This window comes from Atractosteus spatula, chromosome 16, assembly GCF_055471065.1.
Source record: "Atractosteus spatula isolate fAtrSpa1 chromosome 16, fAtrSpa1.hap1, whole genome shotgun sequence".
NCBI lineage: Eukaryota > Metazoa > Chordata > Actinopteri > Semionotiformes > Lepisosteidae > Atractosteus > Atractosteus spatula.
The window spans coordinates 652,365-670,366 of NC_142721.1; the positions used below are offsets into that span (position 1 = coordinate 652,365).

Sequence of the window (18,002 nt, forward strand, 5' to 3'; positions counted from 1 at the left end):
TGGGCAGCTTGTTCCATACCCACACAGCTAAAAAAGTGGATCCCGTTTAGAGATTTAATGCACTTCCCCTGGTTTGTTTGGGCTACTTAGTCAAAGTCTCTGAGGATTCTGAGGACTTGAATGAGTTCCCCTCCTAGTCTGCTCTGTTCCAGACTAAAATGATTTCATTCTTTTAGCCTGTTAGTGAAGGACTTTACATTAAGCCAATGAATGTACTGGGTCGCTCTCCTCTTCTTGAATTCAGAACAGCAATATCATTTTCATAGCGTGGTGACCCAAAGTACACCCAGGCACTAATGTATTTCACCATTTCAAACCAATATTTCTTTATTTAAATTATACACTTCTTCTTATCTATATCTATATACATTATATGAAGTGGAATCAAAATGCATTGCGGAGCATCCTAAGAATGATTTCAGCAACTTGAATGTGCCCTGTCCAGAAGCAGGACGTTTTATATTCGTTAACCACAGGATCTCTGGCTGGACCTCCTTTTGAAGGGTTTGTGACATGGTGAGCATTCCGGCGGTGGACTGGATGCCAGTATTCTCATTCAGTAAAGCTTACTCACTTGCTAATGCATTATTAATGAATAACGGTAAACTCTGACTGAGCTTGGTATAGAACAAAAGAAACAACAACAGATTAACATATTTAAAAAGCTCATTTAATTTTGTCAGGTGGAACTAAGAGCCGTGGTCAAGGCTGTAAAGAGCCAGAGACAGGAGCCTTTGCACTATAATCAGGGCCATGCCCGTCAGTGCAAGCGCCTCGTCTCTCTTCACTAATAATTGGATGTGTGGGAAAGCACTTTCCACATCACTGAGCACTGTATCCTCAAGCAGAAAGACCAAAAGCTCTCAGACCAAGTCTTTTATGTCAAGAACTGTTTCTTTGTGCTCTGCTGGACGAAGCTCGGCTGATTTCCAGCAGAAACCATGGGAGTTTTCTGTCATTTCTCTGCATACATTCTTAAACCCAGATTATAGCACCCTAAGCATTCAAACCCAGAGCTCCTATTTACAGAAGGTAGCCAAAACCACTTCTCAAAATGCCTTTTTTAACTCAGCATCTGGAATCCTAAAAACACAGAGCCCTAACATGAACTGCAGCACTCCACAACACACAGGTATCCAGGTTTGGCTGTGTGTTTTTAGGATCCTGTATCACTTTTTTAACGACAGCTATCTGCTAAAGCACAAAGTTCTGACAGCAGGTTTGTCATGGAACACAGATCTTTTCTTTCCCCACAGGGGTCCTGTGCTAGGCAACTACACTACATAGGAGACCAAAAAACGTCTTTTGCAATCCTAACATTATTTGGGATTTCACAATGCTATCTTCAACACTGTAAGAGTGTGGCACCGTGTTAACAATATTTCAAGTGTTTTATAAAAGAAACAAGTAAGAAGCCCCAATCAAAAGTTCTTTGGAACCAAACTGATTTTTCTTTTCAGATGTTTCAAGAAACAGCACTGTGTATCCGTGAGACCTCTGATTTCTAAAGCACAGCAATAACGTTCTCTGTCTACTGGACGTTATGACAAAGTGTGGGGGAAACGAGAAGGAATGTTAGAAGTTCTCCAGCTTGTTCCAAGTGCAGCTGGGTCACACTGCCCACTCCTATTATCAACAGCCTCTGCTGCGCAACAGAGTTCTGACAGCAGGTTTATCACGAAACACGCGTCTGCATGGCGCTAGGAGCATGCACTTTGTGTGCCTCTGTAGAGGTCACTGCCATTATACTGCCTTTTGAATAACGACCTCTGTGACACCAGCATGAGACAGTGTCCGAGCTCACCTCTCCCTTTTCTTCACAAGGCACAACACAAGCAGCACGCCACATTCCACAGCTACATGCTTTATCACAAATAAAGGAAAGGCTCATGCGGTGCGCTTTTCACACATGCTCGAGAATGTTTAACACTGAACTGTGCTCTAGAGATCTACAGAAATGTGAATTTCTCAATCATGGGTTAATCATTAGCCTAGTCTAAATCAGAAAGTGCCACCATTGTTATTTTTGACAATAGTTATGGCAAATTAAGGTAGTTAAATTATGCATGTGTTCTGTACATCCTTGTGGCTCTAAAGCAGATAATGGCTTCCTATAGATGTTTTTTTTATTTTTAAAAAGCAAAAATCAATGGGCCATTATTGCACTTATGCACTGAGAACCAAGTCTTCCTTTTGTCTCTCCAGCAACAAGTAGACAGCCTAATTATACTCAGATTACTTCCACATGATTTGCCCAACTGCACAAAGCAGGTCACAAGCGGTCCTCACACCACAAAGACAGGATTCAGTATTTCCACAACGAAGAGCACGACTCCCCAGCAGGACAGGTTACCATAAGACTTTACCCCCCTTAAATGAAGCTTCTGTTCTGCTTTCAGCAGCCCCATTAGACCGCCTCATCAACGTGACCTGGGGGACAAAGCGTGCCACTTCACATGAACTCCAAGAGGCTGAGCTCTGGAAGGATCCACAGGGCTCGCTCAGTCCAGTCCCTGTGCACTGTCTGTGGGAGTTACACATCACAGGCCTTCTTTCAGCAAACAAACAAAGAGCAGCCGACAAAAAACAAAGGAGCAAAGCCCGTATTTATGAAGGTAAACCAACTCTCAATGACCTATAAAGCTGGTAGACATTGCCAATGGAACTTCTAAATGCCAGGGGTAAGGCAGTACTGTGCAGTTGAATGTACCAATACAGACATTTTCATGGCCAGCCAAAGAAACTACCCTAAAATGTAAGGTGGCAGGGTGGTGAGCTCACACTTCACACCCCCTGGAGGGAAGCCCAGAGCTCTTCTACTGGACTTGGGTTGGAACCACCATGTTTTTGATCCACAGCCTGTTTCACACTACTGCTGTGCGATTCCTTCTCTTAGCACAAACATGTGATCACAAATGACCAAGGCTTCGGCCCCACCAGCCCATTCAGTAGACCGTAGGTGAACTGATGCACCCACTGTTCCAAGGACCCAAGGTACACCCGGCCATTTTTTGAAGGAATCCAGGATTTTGGCTTCAACAACATGGCTGGGTATCTTGTTCAAAACTCCCACAACCCTTTGCATGAAGAAGTGCCTCCTGAATGGGGAGTAGAAGCTGCGCAAACTAACCATCATACCCTGCATGAGGCATATTAAACACAGCACAGTCAACAGAAGATTTCCCACCCAGTGACATTGCAGTGAATTACCGATAGCTAAATTAAGATACTGTACACCGCCATGACGTACGGCTGACAGCGTAAAAGGAGATGCTGGAAAATTTGTAAAAGGCGAGGGAAAGCAGATGCAGCAAAGGTCCCTCCAAGACCTCTTTTTCTGTCACATCATGAATGTTTTACCCTGAGTATCACACAAAAAAAATCAACACATTGATATTTGAGCTCACTGGGGAACGTTACCTGGGTGGGGCCTGGAGAAAGGCCCGTCTTTAGCCTGCGTCACGCCAAAGCACAAGAACACCAAGATGCTGGCCACAATGCCCCTAGAAAACAAAACCAGACAATATGAGCGAAGGCTCAGCATTAGGGAAGAACTGTTGCGATGATTACACCTTGCTATTAGAATTCATGGAACAATAAAAAATATTTTCTAATATAACATAAAACAAAAGGAAACATAAAAAACATGCTTTATAAAAAATAAAGCAATGTGAGCCAAAACATCCACCTTCTATTTCACTAAAGAACTCTCTTTCCTTATCTGAACATTTGGAATCACCTTAGTACCACCAGCGTTACTTTCTGACGACACCCCCTACACCGCTGTGGGAGAAGGGGCCCGCAGACAGGCTCCTCTGACACGCCCGTCTGCCAGAGCCATTCATCTTTTGACACACTATGGTGCCCGGATGAGAAAGGTGGAGGAGAAGTGCCACTCTCGCCAATCTCTCCACTTGAAGTCATGTTGGCTCGTTCACAGGGCCCTGGACTGGCTAATGCCTCCCGTCACCCAGCCAGACTCTGCCAGTCGTGTCCCAGTGCCACCTGGTCACAGTCAGCCTCAAACCGGCAAAGTGTGGGCAATAGGGCTCAGTGTGTTTGCTGAATGGGCACTCAAAGTGGTCTCGACTGCTTTTCATATTCACTGAAAGACCCCTTGATCCCCAAGCACTGCTGGGTCTGACAGTGTATGGAGCAGAAAAATAGTGGGAAGGCATCACGGATTCACTTTGCCCGTTATGGTGATTTCCTTGAGAATTAATGGTCTGGTTTGCAGTCTCACCACAACATCCTAATCAGCGAAGGGCAAGGATGAAACTTGTCTTTTTCATTACCAGGCTGATTTAAATGAGGCTTCGCTACCACACAGAAGGGTTTCTGCTATTGAACAGTGTGTATTATATGGTGACTGACATACAACAAAAACAAAAAAGGCTAGCCGCCTGCTTCAGCCTGATTGTCTTTTTTTTAAACCCACCTCCAGCCCCCAAACTTAAGAGGACTTCTTTATTTTATTTTTTTCCACTCTCTCATTTTTGTTCTTATTAAACAATAACAAAAAAAAATCTAACATCCACAAAAGAAAAAAAAAATAATTCAGAAACGTCCTACTAATATTCAGCCTGACTGTCTTTGAAGCACAGCAGCACACAGGCCCAGATCACTTTCCACTCGGTCTCTTTTCAGAGCCTCTTTCCTCGAACAGCACACACCTTCCCTGGATTCCCTCCTCCCACCACTCCTGGTCCTCTGAGACAGAGCACCAACGTGTCTTTTTCCATTTCCCATAAAAACAGCGTAACCTGTTCTCTTGCCATAAATGTGAGCGAGCTATCCTCACCTTTCCAATCTTTTCAACGACCTGACCAGTTGCAGTGATGGAACTGCACTTTGTAGCTGAAAAATCACCTGAAGCGTGGACAGCTATATTTATTATATCACAGGCTACATGATCCAATGGTCGGGGGAAAAGAGATTCTTTGCTGAGCTCCAGTTTGGGCTCTTACTCACTGTGTGCCACCCAGAGTGAATTCCTGAGCCTGTTTGCAACAGGAGCTGCTGAGACATCACTTAGACATCACAGAGTGTCCTCCTGGCATAAGCGATGTCTCAGCAGCTCCTGTTGACTACTGAGAGATTAACCCCTAGTCTTTGTATGTTACGTATGGATAACAGCCTGCTGACAGGCATTTGAGTGTGTCTGCTGTCATTCGAATCTGGAGGTTCAAACCGTTCCAGTGATACACATGAGTCACGGTTCAAAGTGAAGGATCCTAAGCAGCCTTGTTTCATCAATGGGGCTTCTCCCTCCAGCAGAGCAAGAGCTATGAAAAAGTAATGGAGCAGCAGGTGTCTGAATGTGATCTTTTACAAGCCAATTCCTTCACTTCTCCGACATGTAACCTTTGCGTAATTGCTGAACAGTGACCTCTCCCACCGAGAAAGATTACACTCAATAAGGGGGTTGCAGAATTCAGTTAGACTTAACTCTTCTGTGTTAAAGAGCACCCAACAGGTAGCCACAGGTCTGTATTTAAGCTGAGGAAGACCTGACGGGTGCACTTCTGCAGTTTCCAGACATATCCATATAGGTCTTTTTCTTAACATGTCTTCTGCATTTTAGGAGGCTGTTTGTGCTGTATATGAGGTACAACAGCATGTAGAAATGTCCCCATATCTTCAGAGTTGATTTCTGCTCTCTGGAAGGCCTTTTGTAATAAACCATATCTCAAAATGACACAGAACTGCACTGTTACATCAAGCATCCCCGCAGGGGTGAAGGACCTGTTGCGTGCTGCAGCCTGACATTAAAAAAAATGGCCGGCAGTGAGCCACCAAGGTAGGGTTGGGATTAGATGTCCATGGAGAGATCACAGAGAGACATGCCACAAGATGAGTGGCGCTGTAGGTGGGTGTCAGAAGAGCATGTTGACATTGCTGCCAGAGAGCCAAGCTTTTTTTTTTTTTTTAATTTGAAGATTCCAAATTGGGTGGGTACGATGTGTTAAAAAAAGAAAGTGCACCCTCTTAAGATTTTATTGTTTAACACATCTAGATATTTTATCTTCACCTAGTCCTCACGGACACCTGATAGTAGGTAAAACAAACCCCATGTGACAAATAACATATGTTAATTTTTTTAAAAATCAGACACCCTTTTGGTTCAGCTTGAGCTGTCAGACATATGGTCCAACATTTTCCTCTAGATCCTGGTATGGTTTAGAGTTCATGAACATATCAGGCCAACGATCAGAAAAAAGCAAAGCATGGCCTCCAATAACAAGACAAAACTGGCAGGATGGAGCCCAGGCTGAAAAACGGACTTCCCCTGAGGAGATCGTCCTTTGGTGACAAAAGCACTTTCAGGGACAGTGGACACTGCATTATTAGTGAATTATCATAAACGCTGTGCTTGGTACAGAACAAAGCAAGTAGACTTGACAAAAACAAGTGACTTCTCTACTTTCAGAAAAACTGACTCATATAAGCCTAGATGCGATTTGAGACTAAACATCTAAAAACATCAGCCCAGAAACACCATCACCCAGTTTGTTTACCACAAATCTGGAAAACTTCTAAAACAGCACCAACTCACTAGAAACTCAGGGTTAATTTTGCGGAAGGTCTTTTAATAAGTCAGACAGGGAGGCCGGGAAGCTGTGGCCCTGGTTTGAAAAAGGAAGGAAGTTCTCAAAGTCTTCATCCAAGGACCTGCTGTCTTTATCAACAGGAAAAGAATGGAAGTGAAAATGCCACAAGTGACTCGGTGCCACATCCAATTTCCTCAGAGTGCGTCACGAAAACGTTCCATCAAGCTACACCTGTTATCCCTGTTGCATCTGGGAAAGCCTGGATGCTGAGAATTCAGTGTGGTTTGTTTTGGTTATGCTAAGGAACTATACCTTTGTTTTGATTTACTTTTATTTGATTAACAGTGACTGATTTTGACAATTTATTGATTGCATTTTTCTTGAGCAGAAACTATGTGCAGTTATTCTTTTGCACTGAAAAATAGGTCAACCTCATTCTTTAAAAATAACGTATGCCTTCTATTTTTTTCTTTGGTCTTCTGCACTTAATAATAGACTTTGCATATGCAGATATAATATAGTTATACTTCACTGACAGGTCCCCTAGAGCTTAAACTTTAGCATTATCTCAGTGCACAATTCTTAGACAAATCCACAGTAACAATAAAGCTAAATTGGAATACACATGGGAGGAGGGGTAAACACACGATACAATAAGAAGTAGCAAAGTTGCCTGTAGCAACAGGAAAAATACAAGTTTTCTTAACTACTGCCATTATCATTTCTCATATCCTCATGAAGTTGTACAACTGAGCTCCTGCAAAACACTCCTTTATCCGAAATTAGTGAGTTAGTCTTAAAAAAACACAGTTCAGAGAATTGGGCACTTAAAGGCAACAAGAAAATAGTTTCAATTTGAACATTTCTCACAGTATCCCAGTAATCATATTCAGGATTTTGTAACATTTCATAGAAAACCCGACTGCCTCCAGCACAAGTTCGACTCGCCGTGCCCTAAAAATAAAAGCACTGCATTTCGATATCAACACAATAGCACAATGTCATTTTAAGCCATCAGGTTAATTCTTCCAGGGACATAGCAGATTGTGAAGAATTTAATATTCTAGCAAGAAAACATGAAAGGTATTAAATTTGAATCTAGTTCATGCAAGAGGGTTTTGCAAACCATAGAAGTTTGAATTTTATTTCTAGAATTGGCAGATAACGCTGGTCTCCAGAGTTCAATAAATAACAAATCCTGAAATGCTGAACACTACACAAGCCCAAGACCAAAATAAAAAACTGCAATTGACCAGAGGACATGTGGCCCGTTTTGCCCATTCAGCAGAGCTATTACTCATCCAAGAGCCTCATCAAACATCTTTCTCTTTTCAAGGTATCCACATGAATCACCACCTCGCCTCCCCAACACACACCCACACAGGCATTCAAAATTACTACAGCAGCTTACTAAGCAGACTCAAAAAAAGCTTCCAATGAGCAAAAAAAAAAATTTAAACATAAAAATCAGTGCCAATCACACAGGCTTGTGCGAGGAACACAGAGTATTCTTTGTCCAGGACAGTTGTTGTACTGTCATCTCGTGACATGCACTAGGTCTGCAGCCTCTGCTACCAAGCCAGAGCAGGCAGTTAAGCTTCTGCTCCTCTACCGTTTTCCTCACCTCTTTGTGTTGTAGGCCGTGTCCTGAGGAGTCTCTTCAAGCAGTGTCACATACCCCAGCGCGCATGTCAGGATGAACAGGACTGTTAAGGTATGAGCCCTCCTGTAGGGATGAAACAAGGGAAAACGCTTCAGGCACATAGTCACACAAACAGCTGAAAAGCAGGTGGGCTCCTGAAACAATGGTGTTTGTATTGGTCTCGCTAACAGACTCTCCAAGTTCAGCGAAAAAAATCTCTACTTCCCTTGAATCTAACAGGCAGCTGTTTGCACAGTAACACCATCCCTAGTTACAGCAGATAAAGGTGACACACCGTTTCTGTTATTTTATTATTATTATTGAAAAAGCAGCGTGGGAGATATTGCTCATTGGAGCTTAGGTACAGAAAAGCTGGAATTTCTTTTCACTGAGCAGTGACATTGTGTGTAGCAAAACAATAACATCAAACTGCCCACCTCGCAGGTCAAGAACGTTAATGAAGGTAACATCTCCATTTCTTGCCATTTTTTGTTTTTGCAAGAGTGCAGACCCAAGACGGGAAAAGACCCATCTCCATGGACGTCATTATCTCAAATGAGCCATGGCCTGAACAGCCGGACAATGGCCGTGACACAGGGAGCAAATAGCTGCCTGACCCATTTTGGGCATTAAGAGGGACAGTCCTAGTAAAAATCTGATGTTGCATAAACGGAAGTACAGTATATGGTCAAAAGAGAAAAGTATTTAATACAGATAACGAAATACAGACATTATTTAATATACTGTATATAGAAAATAAGGAGGTTTTTTTACTACAAATTAAGTTAAAGGAGTTCAGATCTAGAGAAAATAGCCACCAAGACTGAACTGGATTAAACATAATGATGTGAATTCTCTCCATCCGCAAAAAATGGTGTGCTTGACTTCTTGAATTAACTTGAGCGGAAATACATTCCACCATTTACTACTGCTGTGGCATCACAGGAATTACAATCCTTTCCAGAAGACACAGCAAATGTAGAAACATCCACATCTTCTCCATGTATATGTTCCTCAGTTTAAGGTAACAAGCATGAAATCTACAACGCTTAGTACTGGCTCATACACAAGACCTTGGACCGCATAAAACAAATAAAATGGCTCAAATCACAAGCAACAGGAGTTCTATTTAAATCCCTGAATAAACAACGCAGAACGATACTGTGAACAATTGTCCCTCTTTTGTTTCAGACGTTCTCTTTGTTACATGGCCATGGTCAAACGACACATTGGAAAACAAAACCTAGCTAATCTCACAACAAACATTTTATCAAAATTGTGTCTTATAATGACCAGAACACTTAAACTCCTATCCCAAACCTCGTTAGATATCTTTGGTATATTTCACAAGCTCAACAACAAAGGAAAACGTGGACATTTCTCAGTTAAGAGCACCAACAAGAACATAGGTGCCTGTAAATTGGGATTGGCCAACTTTCCAACAAGAAAAGACAAAATCGATAGAGATGGCAGGAAATCATTAGCACAGCTACACTGAAATGTGAAAAATAAAGCAAAGAACACAATCTGCAGAACTTTCTTTCACTTCATTACTTCATCCCTTATTTTAACAAGTAAAGCAATTAAGAACACATTCTAATTTATAATGCCAAGTTGGAGACTCATTAATTCAGCAGGGCATTCCACTCGAACAACCTATTCCAATCTGCTCACAGTTACAATAGCTGTGTCCCAGCTGGGAATCAAGCTCACAACCCTCTTGTGCAGAATCTGCAGCACTAACCTTGACTCCACACCGCTGCCTGGAGTGCCGCAGTAACAGACTGGGACAGCCAAGCACCACACTCAGAGCACACCACACCTCAAGTTTCAAAGTGTAGACTGGGAAGGTGGACTAGAAAGGGTTTGGTGACGCTGGAATCAATTTACCTGAGGAGCACCATTTATGTGAAACAATCAAATCAAAAAATTAAGAATTTAAGTTGACTTGATTAATGAATGATACACAATCAATAAATTCACTGGTGTAAATAAAACTTCTGTGATGACTTCAAACGAGGATGACCTTTAACCATGACCTCTAAATCTTGATGGTGTCAAAACTTTCCACTGCTCTACTTTTATAGGAGAAAAATGTATAGCTTTCTTTCCCCATTTAAAGCTATTAGTGGCTAAAAAATACCAGATACTGCAAACCCCAAACCTCAAAATGCCCACACAGTGTCCAATAAAAGGATGAGTCATTTTTGCCATACTTGGAAATCTCCATCACACCTGTCTCAAGACATTCCTAAAGATCTATGGCAGATAAAATCATCCAACAGAGTGAAAGGCATTTCTAAGGCAACTGAAGCGCATGTCAAAACATGACCTACCGCATGCTTTAAGTCAAGAAGGACAAGAGATGTTTTGCCCTTTTTGCTCATAACCCGTTCTGCAAGTAGTTCTACAGCTCCATGCCAACAGGCTTCTCTTACACCAGAAACAACATTCTCAAGGACCACACCTTCAAGGTACTGCTGCTAGCTTATATGTTTCTGCAACCGTCATGCCAAAAATTAACATTTCTTAAAAGAAAATTCACAGGCCAGACGTCTGTTTTGAGGAAGTACTACAGTTCTTTGGAAAACCTGGGAAAATGTCCACAACTGCAAAACGCACCTACTTTGCAGAGCACCTTTCCAAACAAACGTACCTGAAAGCCCAACTCTCTTCTGGCAGCTGAAGCATGGATACTTTTTGCTACAGCCCACATAAAGCACGCCTGCTGGGGCCCTGGTCACCTCTGGGAGGCTCACGCACACCCTTGATGTGTCGTCTATCATAGCAAAAAGACCGAACCCAAGGTTTGTCCGGGCTTACATCCACCTTGACCAACAGCATGAGGAGAGTGTGGGAAGTGTGTGCTTATAGGTGTGTAAGTAGCTCAGGGGGAGGAGGGGGCTGTGTTTATGGGGCTGTCAGATGTGGGAGGACCTTCTGTGTGTGAATAAGGCCCTGTCCTTCAGCCGCCTCATTATTATCTGGCTTAAAGTCTTTAAGGATCTCAGGACACTTTGCTGAAGAAGCACACTGGGGGATATACAGTACAGACCCCAAAAGGATTGCAGCCTAATAGTTTGGTGAGTTTGCCCCCCTACATTCGACCTCCCAACTGCAGAACAGATGAGAATAGAGCCAAACGCCGAAAACACTCTTCACTTAAATATTAAGAATAAGACCTTAATAGTGAAGCTAGATCAAAATGATTTCCTCATCCAGCCCCCCACCGTATAAACTGGACTATTTGCTTATTTCTATCATCATATCCCATCTGTAAAAAAAAAAACAGGCTTTTAAAAAGGGGTCTGACAAAAATGAATCAAGCCCGAATATGTGATGCTGTCAGGTGATTTTTACTCAGTAGCTGCTTAAGGAAGAATGCTTTACTGAGGCAAAAGAGAATTATAATTTCATCTCCCTTGGAAGCGCAGTTACGTTGCACAATGTGACACCAGCTGACATAACCAACGACAGCACATGAAAGAGATGACTTGTAGGTTTATTGGCTTTTCAGTGATGATTAGAGCCGACGCACAAGACGCTGGAACCACGCTATTGGGTGTACTTTTTAAGAAGCAATCTGAAGTAAGTCTTTCTCCACGCAAATTAATCACGCAAAAGAGGAACAGCGCAAAGACACTCAACTACAGAGCTTTAAGACTACAGAGCGATATGTATTTTTTAATAACCTTGAGAAGATGTCATGCCATCACACTCCGTAAAAATACACCAATTATAGTACCTACAGTCGCAGCGATATTTCTATCTATATTTTTATAGCACAGCGATATTCAGTCTTCGCTACACAGTCGTGCTGACCGGATGTTACTGCAGAAATGCCACTACGCCAGATCCCTGACGACATAAGTTCAATGTAGAAATAACTGAACAGCCTGGACAGGTCTTAATTGACAAAATAACATAATCTAGCACAAAGAAACACAACACACCCTTCCCTGATAAAGACCATATGCCATCCGTAAGGGTTTACATTAAAACACCAAAAAAAACACACATTCAAAGCCACAGCGTTACCAACTCACCAGAAAAAGGTGTTGGTTCCATCATCAAACACCTCAGACTCCGTTGTCCTTCGAAAGCTGTTCTCCCTAGATAAATGCTTGGACGTTTTAGGTTTTACGAGGTCAGGGGCGCCAGTGGGCACCACGGCGTCCATTGTACCGTTGACCTGGTCATCGGCAGACGGTCTCGGCGCAGACACGCTGCTTTTCCTCTCGGGTTTGGTCATGCTTAATTCCTATTGCTCCACAGTCCAGGTTCTTGTACCAGAAGCGTTGCCGCTGTTTTCAACCGGAATCGAAGGCTGTGTGGACTTATACGACTCCGCGTGCAGACATAGTGGGTTTTGCAGGCGAAGTACGAGAAACCATCATGTGTGCAATTCGGTTAGGAAAACCTTTCACGTTGCACGGTTTTGCCCTCTGTGTTGCTCCTTGATGAACTTGCAGTGTGTGTTCAAAGTAAACCGACTATTTCAGCTTTTGCTTGCGTTTTAAATTGCGTTCAGTGTACTCCGAAGTCACTCCAGCACTGGTCTACCGTGAGGGACGTCTTCAGTTTTATTCCTGTGCTCCACCTGACGGACTCCTCCACGCAAACCGAGCTGTCGCAATAGCCTTTAAACAGCGAAGCTACCTGGGTTTGTTTCCGACAGCTACAGAAAAGGGAGAGGAAAGTTGCATCGCCTCTGTAGACACATGCCAGTAACGCTAACCCCTGTGAAATCGCGTGGTTGTTCCTTCAGGAGCAGTCGCGTCGGTCAGAGAATCGCGATGTTGTATAATTGAGCTGGGTCTCCGTCACGTTTTCAGGAAATCAGCATGCAAACAATCGATACTATTCCCTTAAAACGCGTTTGTTCTTAAACTATCCACGCTGCTGTTCAGAGGAACCTGCGCAGCCTGTTTTTCCAGCTCTTCTTGAAACGCAGGCGCGCACACACACAGACCACTGTTGACCTGCTTAGTGTTGTCACTTCCTACAGGGAATTCAGGCCTCTTGCGTCACAAAACTGTGCGATCAGCCCATTGTGAGAAGACCGCCCTCTGCACGTGCCGGAGAGCAGCTGAGCGCCTCTGTCATTGGCTGGATACATTATCATATCATTAGAGCGGAGGTACTTCGTTTCTTAAAATAAAGGATAAGAAATGTAACAATACTCATCTAAGTAATCTTTGTAAACCCCATCTTATCCCTCCTTGTTTATCTTTATGGAATGCAATGTTTGAAAATATAAACTGGAAGATAGTTTGGACAACTCCGGATAGATATTGTATTACAAATAAAGTTCAAGAGATATCGTTTAAAATTGTTCATAAGTTTTATCCAGTTAAATTAGTGCTCTCTAACTTTAAGCATGAGCAGGATGAGCTGTGTGTTTTTTGTGGGGCTGAAAGGGAATCTTTGGTGCAGTTATTTATTTGTGAGGTGTCGGTTTGTGAAGTTGTTTTGGGCGGACTTGCAGAGTTTTGTTTGCAGGCAGTTAAAGGTGTTCTTTAGATTTAAGGATTTTTATATTTTATTGTACTGTTTAATAGAAAATTTGGAAAAAGAGCATTTATTTATAGTAAATTTATTAGTCATTCTGGGTAAATTTCACATTCATAAATCAAAATGGTCTAATAATACTCCCCTTTTAGTGCTTTTGAGGTGGAGCTGAAACACTATTTAAATTCTATAAAACATTTGAGAAATAATAAAGCAAGGAAAACATGATATATGTAAAAAATACAATTTTATCACATAATTTACTTCATTACCTCTGACAGTTAAATGTTTTTTTCTGTTTGTGTTTTTTTCTCTTGAACCTGTTTCTGATCCTCTGTAGTTGTATTTATAAATTTTTTATACGTTTAATACAATTTTTTTAAAAAAACTTTGTTTCTTAAAGACAGACGCACACGTGATTGTGAAAACGTCTTTAACGTGCTCTATAAAGCTCTGGTTCTGTTACAGCAATGAAAATATACAAATATGACAATATATTAATTATTCTTATTATTAGAATTATTCAATTATCCTTCATGCATCTCTAACATGCTCCACTGTAGTTTCTTTAAAAATATGTTTTTAATGTATTAATATTAATCCTTTTGCGGTTAAAAAATATGATGGGATTATGTATTCTGATTTGAAGAAGAAACTTTAAAAAAATCAAAAGCGTGTCTACAGTTGGTGAAAATGGTAATAGCTCTTTTCAGAAAGAAAGTGTTGTGTATCTTGGGATACATCTCTCAGCCACGTAATTGCATGTGGAACTGCATCTGTTTTTTCCAAAACAGTTCAGTGAAATTCTCAATCAACCTACCGATAGGTTCCTTACAAACGAAACTAGCAAAGATGTGCTCGAATGACCTCAATTCTGTAACTTGATCTATTCTCTCAGACCCTCGAGCATGCTTTCCTGTTTTCCTGCAAGGGTTTTGGACAAACCAAAACGTTTTTCTCTTGAACCTGTCTCACACAAAGAAAAGAGAACACACAAACTTCCACAACATGACAATTTTCTCTTTTCTCGTTCTATACACATATAATAGCTACAGCTTTTGAAACATTAATGTTTTCTGTTACATTTATGCTTATTACAACTAATCTCATAAAGGAAAACTCAGACGCCCCCAGCCACTGTACCATTCCTGTACTGCAGGGATGTACTGTATCATTTTAAAAAGACTTTAAAATGCATCTGGGAAACATTTGAGTTTTGAACATTTGAACAAATTATTAAATGAATTGGCTCAATTAAGTCAGGAATGTCCGTAACACCCTCACTCAGCTTCAATCAGCCCAGTTCTAGAAACGGGAGTCATCGTTGCTGAAGGACTCATTTATGAATGAATGTTCATCTAGCTATAGGCTTAGGTTTGTGAAGTACCAAACCTAACAAAAGTCAGACAAATGATTGATCTCAGATAGTATAGAAGAAGGATTAAGATGTAAAAAGCATAATCAATATTATTTGAAACATCTTGAAATTAATACATCTGTTTTAATTGCATTTCATGTTGTGTTCCATTTGTTATGACAACACCAAAACTAGATAAAAATGTTTCATGCTTTGCACCAAAAGGTATATTTATTCCAATAATTTAAGCCAAGTCAGTTCTAATTTAACAGAACAATCAGAAAAGCCTGTTCCCACTAGTTTGTTTGTTTTTTTGGAGAACATTTTATTTTCCCAAACGCAATAAAATACAATAAAAAAATACTAATAAGCACTCAATGTCTTTTGAGACACATTAAAAGTTTAAAAAACATGGTGAGAAATTATTCCAATCAAAACTAAACTGTTTTTTATGTATTTTGATCAAATAAAAAAACCTAATTGTCTCAGCTTCTTTGGCTGTCCTACAGTATAATAGGGACCCACACAGAGCAGTGTCACACAGAAATGAACATAACTTCAAAAGTAGTGAAGGTAAGTTGTGCCACCTCTTTAACAGTCTGCATCAGGCCCTGAATTTTGCAGACAAGGCAGGGTCACCAAAAGTGATTTAGTCCTGCCTACGGTGAGCAGAGGTCCAGCTTCTACTGAACGGAGCCGACAGGGGAGTGAAACATGGAGGAGTTCAGAGATGTGTGATGGAGCCAGAGTGTTCAGAGCCTTGAGACTCAGCAACAAGATCTTGTATTGAATACGAGACTTTATAGGCAACCAATGTAGAGACTTTAGTGTAGGAGTGATGTGCTGCCAGGGTCTGGTGTGAGTAAGCAGCCTATCTGCAGAGTTTTGGACATATTGCAACTTGTTGAGAAGAGCGTTAGGGAGCCCATAGGGTGAAGAGTTGGAGAAATCAAGCCTTAACGTTATAAATGCAGGGATCAGGCACAGCATCGGACATCGATCAAAATTGCTTAATGCGGGCAATATATCTAAGGTGAAAGGTCTTAATCTTAATTTGCCTGTTATTTCTTCAAATATTAACCACTGTAAGTTCCATCTAAAGAAAACAAGATCATTAAAAAAACAAAGACTGTGTCAGCTGACAAATATGAATCTGCTGTTTTGCAGCTGCTTTCTTCTGAAGTATGAACAGATGTTTGTTTACACAAGTTGCTCAAGCTGACACACAGGAGGTCTATGCCAGAGCTGTGCTTGACATGTCGACCTCCTGTTTCATGCTAAACAGAAAAACAGTGTAAATCAAAAGTATAAAAATGCTAAACATTTGAAATGAGCTCTTTAACTTACCACTGGTTTTCTATTTAGTATTGTTTTATTTTTGTTTTACAACATTGAGACATCAGTAAAGACTGCTAATGTGAATGTGTAAGGTGGTGTAACAAGATATAGGTGTTCATTTGAAATACCTTTCATGTACAACTAACAGTTTGACTCCTAGTTTTAAATTCATAAACAACTACAAACATGAGAGAAACACCAGAAACAAAAAAAAATAACAAAAATTCTTTCTCTGCCACAAATTTCTGTTTTACAATATATGTATGCGTTTAGGGCACATTTGGATATTTTTTGCAAAAAACAGAAGACAGAGAGAGAATCTGAACTCTGCCTAGTCATTGTATTACCATGGCAGCTACGATTTTACAAATCTGTCTTGAATGTAGTTTAAATGTAGTTTCTGTGAGAAATTATTTCACATGCTGTTAGAATTATTTGTAGAGTTAACAAATGCCTGAACACATAAACACTGGACAAAAACATCCACTGAATCTCATTTATATGCTGCATTTTAGCAGCATTACTGTCTGTTCTGCAGCTCAAGGTGTTTTGATGAAGCTGTGGATGATGTTGTTCTCTCAGAGTTGTTTTCATTGGCTTTGTGCCGAGTCCATTTTCCTACTGTCTTTGTTTCCTTCTTCTGTCGTTGTTTTCTGTTGTTGCTTAGACCACTTCCCTGCCGAGCCTGAAACACAATAATTCAAATTTTCTTTTCTCCTGACAATAATGTATCTGAAGACAAAGAAAAAAATCAACAACACAAACACAACGTGAGAGATGTGAGAGAAATAAGAGCATTAAAGCTTATTGCTTTCCTTTAGAAAGAGACAAAACCACACAAAGTAACCGTGAAAGGTGAGTGGTGTTAAAATATCCTTGTTGTTGCCTCTTGCCGACCTTGCTGGAGCACTGCGGAACTAGCTGACATTACCACAGGAGCTGGCCACACCCCTGCTCACCTGTCAGTCAGTGCTGGTTGACATGGATATGCATTCAGACAGGAAGCCTGTTTCACCTGTGGGCAATTTACAACCACTCCTGTCCCAGGTGAAGCAGGCTATTATAAAGTAGGATCTACAGTTATCAATGTTTACAGAGTCTTTTTAAGTTTTGCAGCTTGTCATAGTGGTGCTCTGGTGGACCAGAGATAAAGGCAGCAACATGACCCTTGGTGTGGTTGTAGTGGAGTCTCAGAAGCACTGCCCCCTAATAAAGCGATCTCTTTACCTTGTCCGCGAGCACTCGTACAGTTTCTACGATTGCTGTAACAGGTGAGGCCTGTGTGAGAAGGACTCTCAAATGACGAACACCACTCAAGTTTGCTCAAGTCTGTGAGCAAAGGCAACATTTAGACTGTTTTTTTAGAAAGGCCTTACGTGGGTCTTTTGGGACATTTCTGTCACAGCGGAGTGTGCTCTGTGAAAAGCATTCGGCCATCCAGGACAGCACATCACTGCAGTACTTGACCTGGGACACAAGATGAAAACTAGACATCAGCCAATCTGCACACAAAAGATTGTGTGCCATTTATCCAGCCTAAAGCATAACGAAAACCATTTACCCATTGGGGGATAACACTAATGCAATTGGAATAAAGTTGTTT

The 18,002-nt window shown here is 41.3% G+C and overlaps 2 protein-coding genes across 5 annotated transcripts in view; both read right to left on the bottom strand.

The window, feature by feature from the left end:
• The window catches only part of ptdss2 (phosphatidylserine synthase 2), a 34,812-nt gene extending 21,674 nt beyond the window's left edge, over positions 1-13,138 (bottom strand). For 2 of the 4 annotated variants that reach the window (XM_088935137.1, XM_088935136.1), the window contains exons 1-3: positions 12,240-13,138; positions 8,176-8,277; positions 3,421-3,503 (exon numbers count right to left, since the gene is read on the bottom strand). In XM_088935137.1, the coding sequence (XP_088791263.1) occupies positions 3,421-3,503; positions 8,176-8,277; positions 12,240-12,445 (391 nt within the window). In that variant the 5' untranslated portion in view covers positions 12,446-13,138. Of the gene's footprint in view, positions 1-3,420; positions 3,504-8,175; positions 8,278-10,849; positions 11,049-12,239 lie in introns of those variants that run through there. The other 2 variants (XM_088935139.1, XM_088935138.1) reach the window with 2 other exon arrangements.
• A 3,851-nt stretch (positions 13,139-16,989) lies between these two features.
• trpm5 (transient receptor potential cation channel, subfamily M, member 5) overlaps positions 16,990-18,002 on the bottom strand; it is a 31,223-nt gene continuing 30,210 nt past the window's right edge. The window contains exons 25-26 of the mRNA XM_088934933.1: positions 17,776-17,866; positions 16,990-17,084 (exon numbers count right to left, since the gene is read on the bottom strand). Of these exons, the coding sequence (XP_088791059.1) occupies positions 16,990-17,084; positions 17,776-17,866 (186 nt within the window). The remainder of the gene's footprint in view (positions 17,085-17,775; positions 17,867-18,002) is intronic.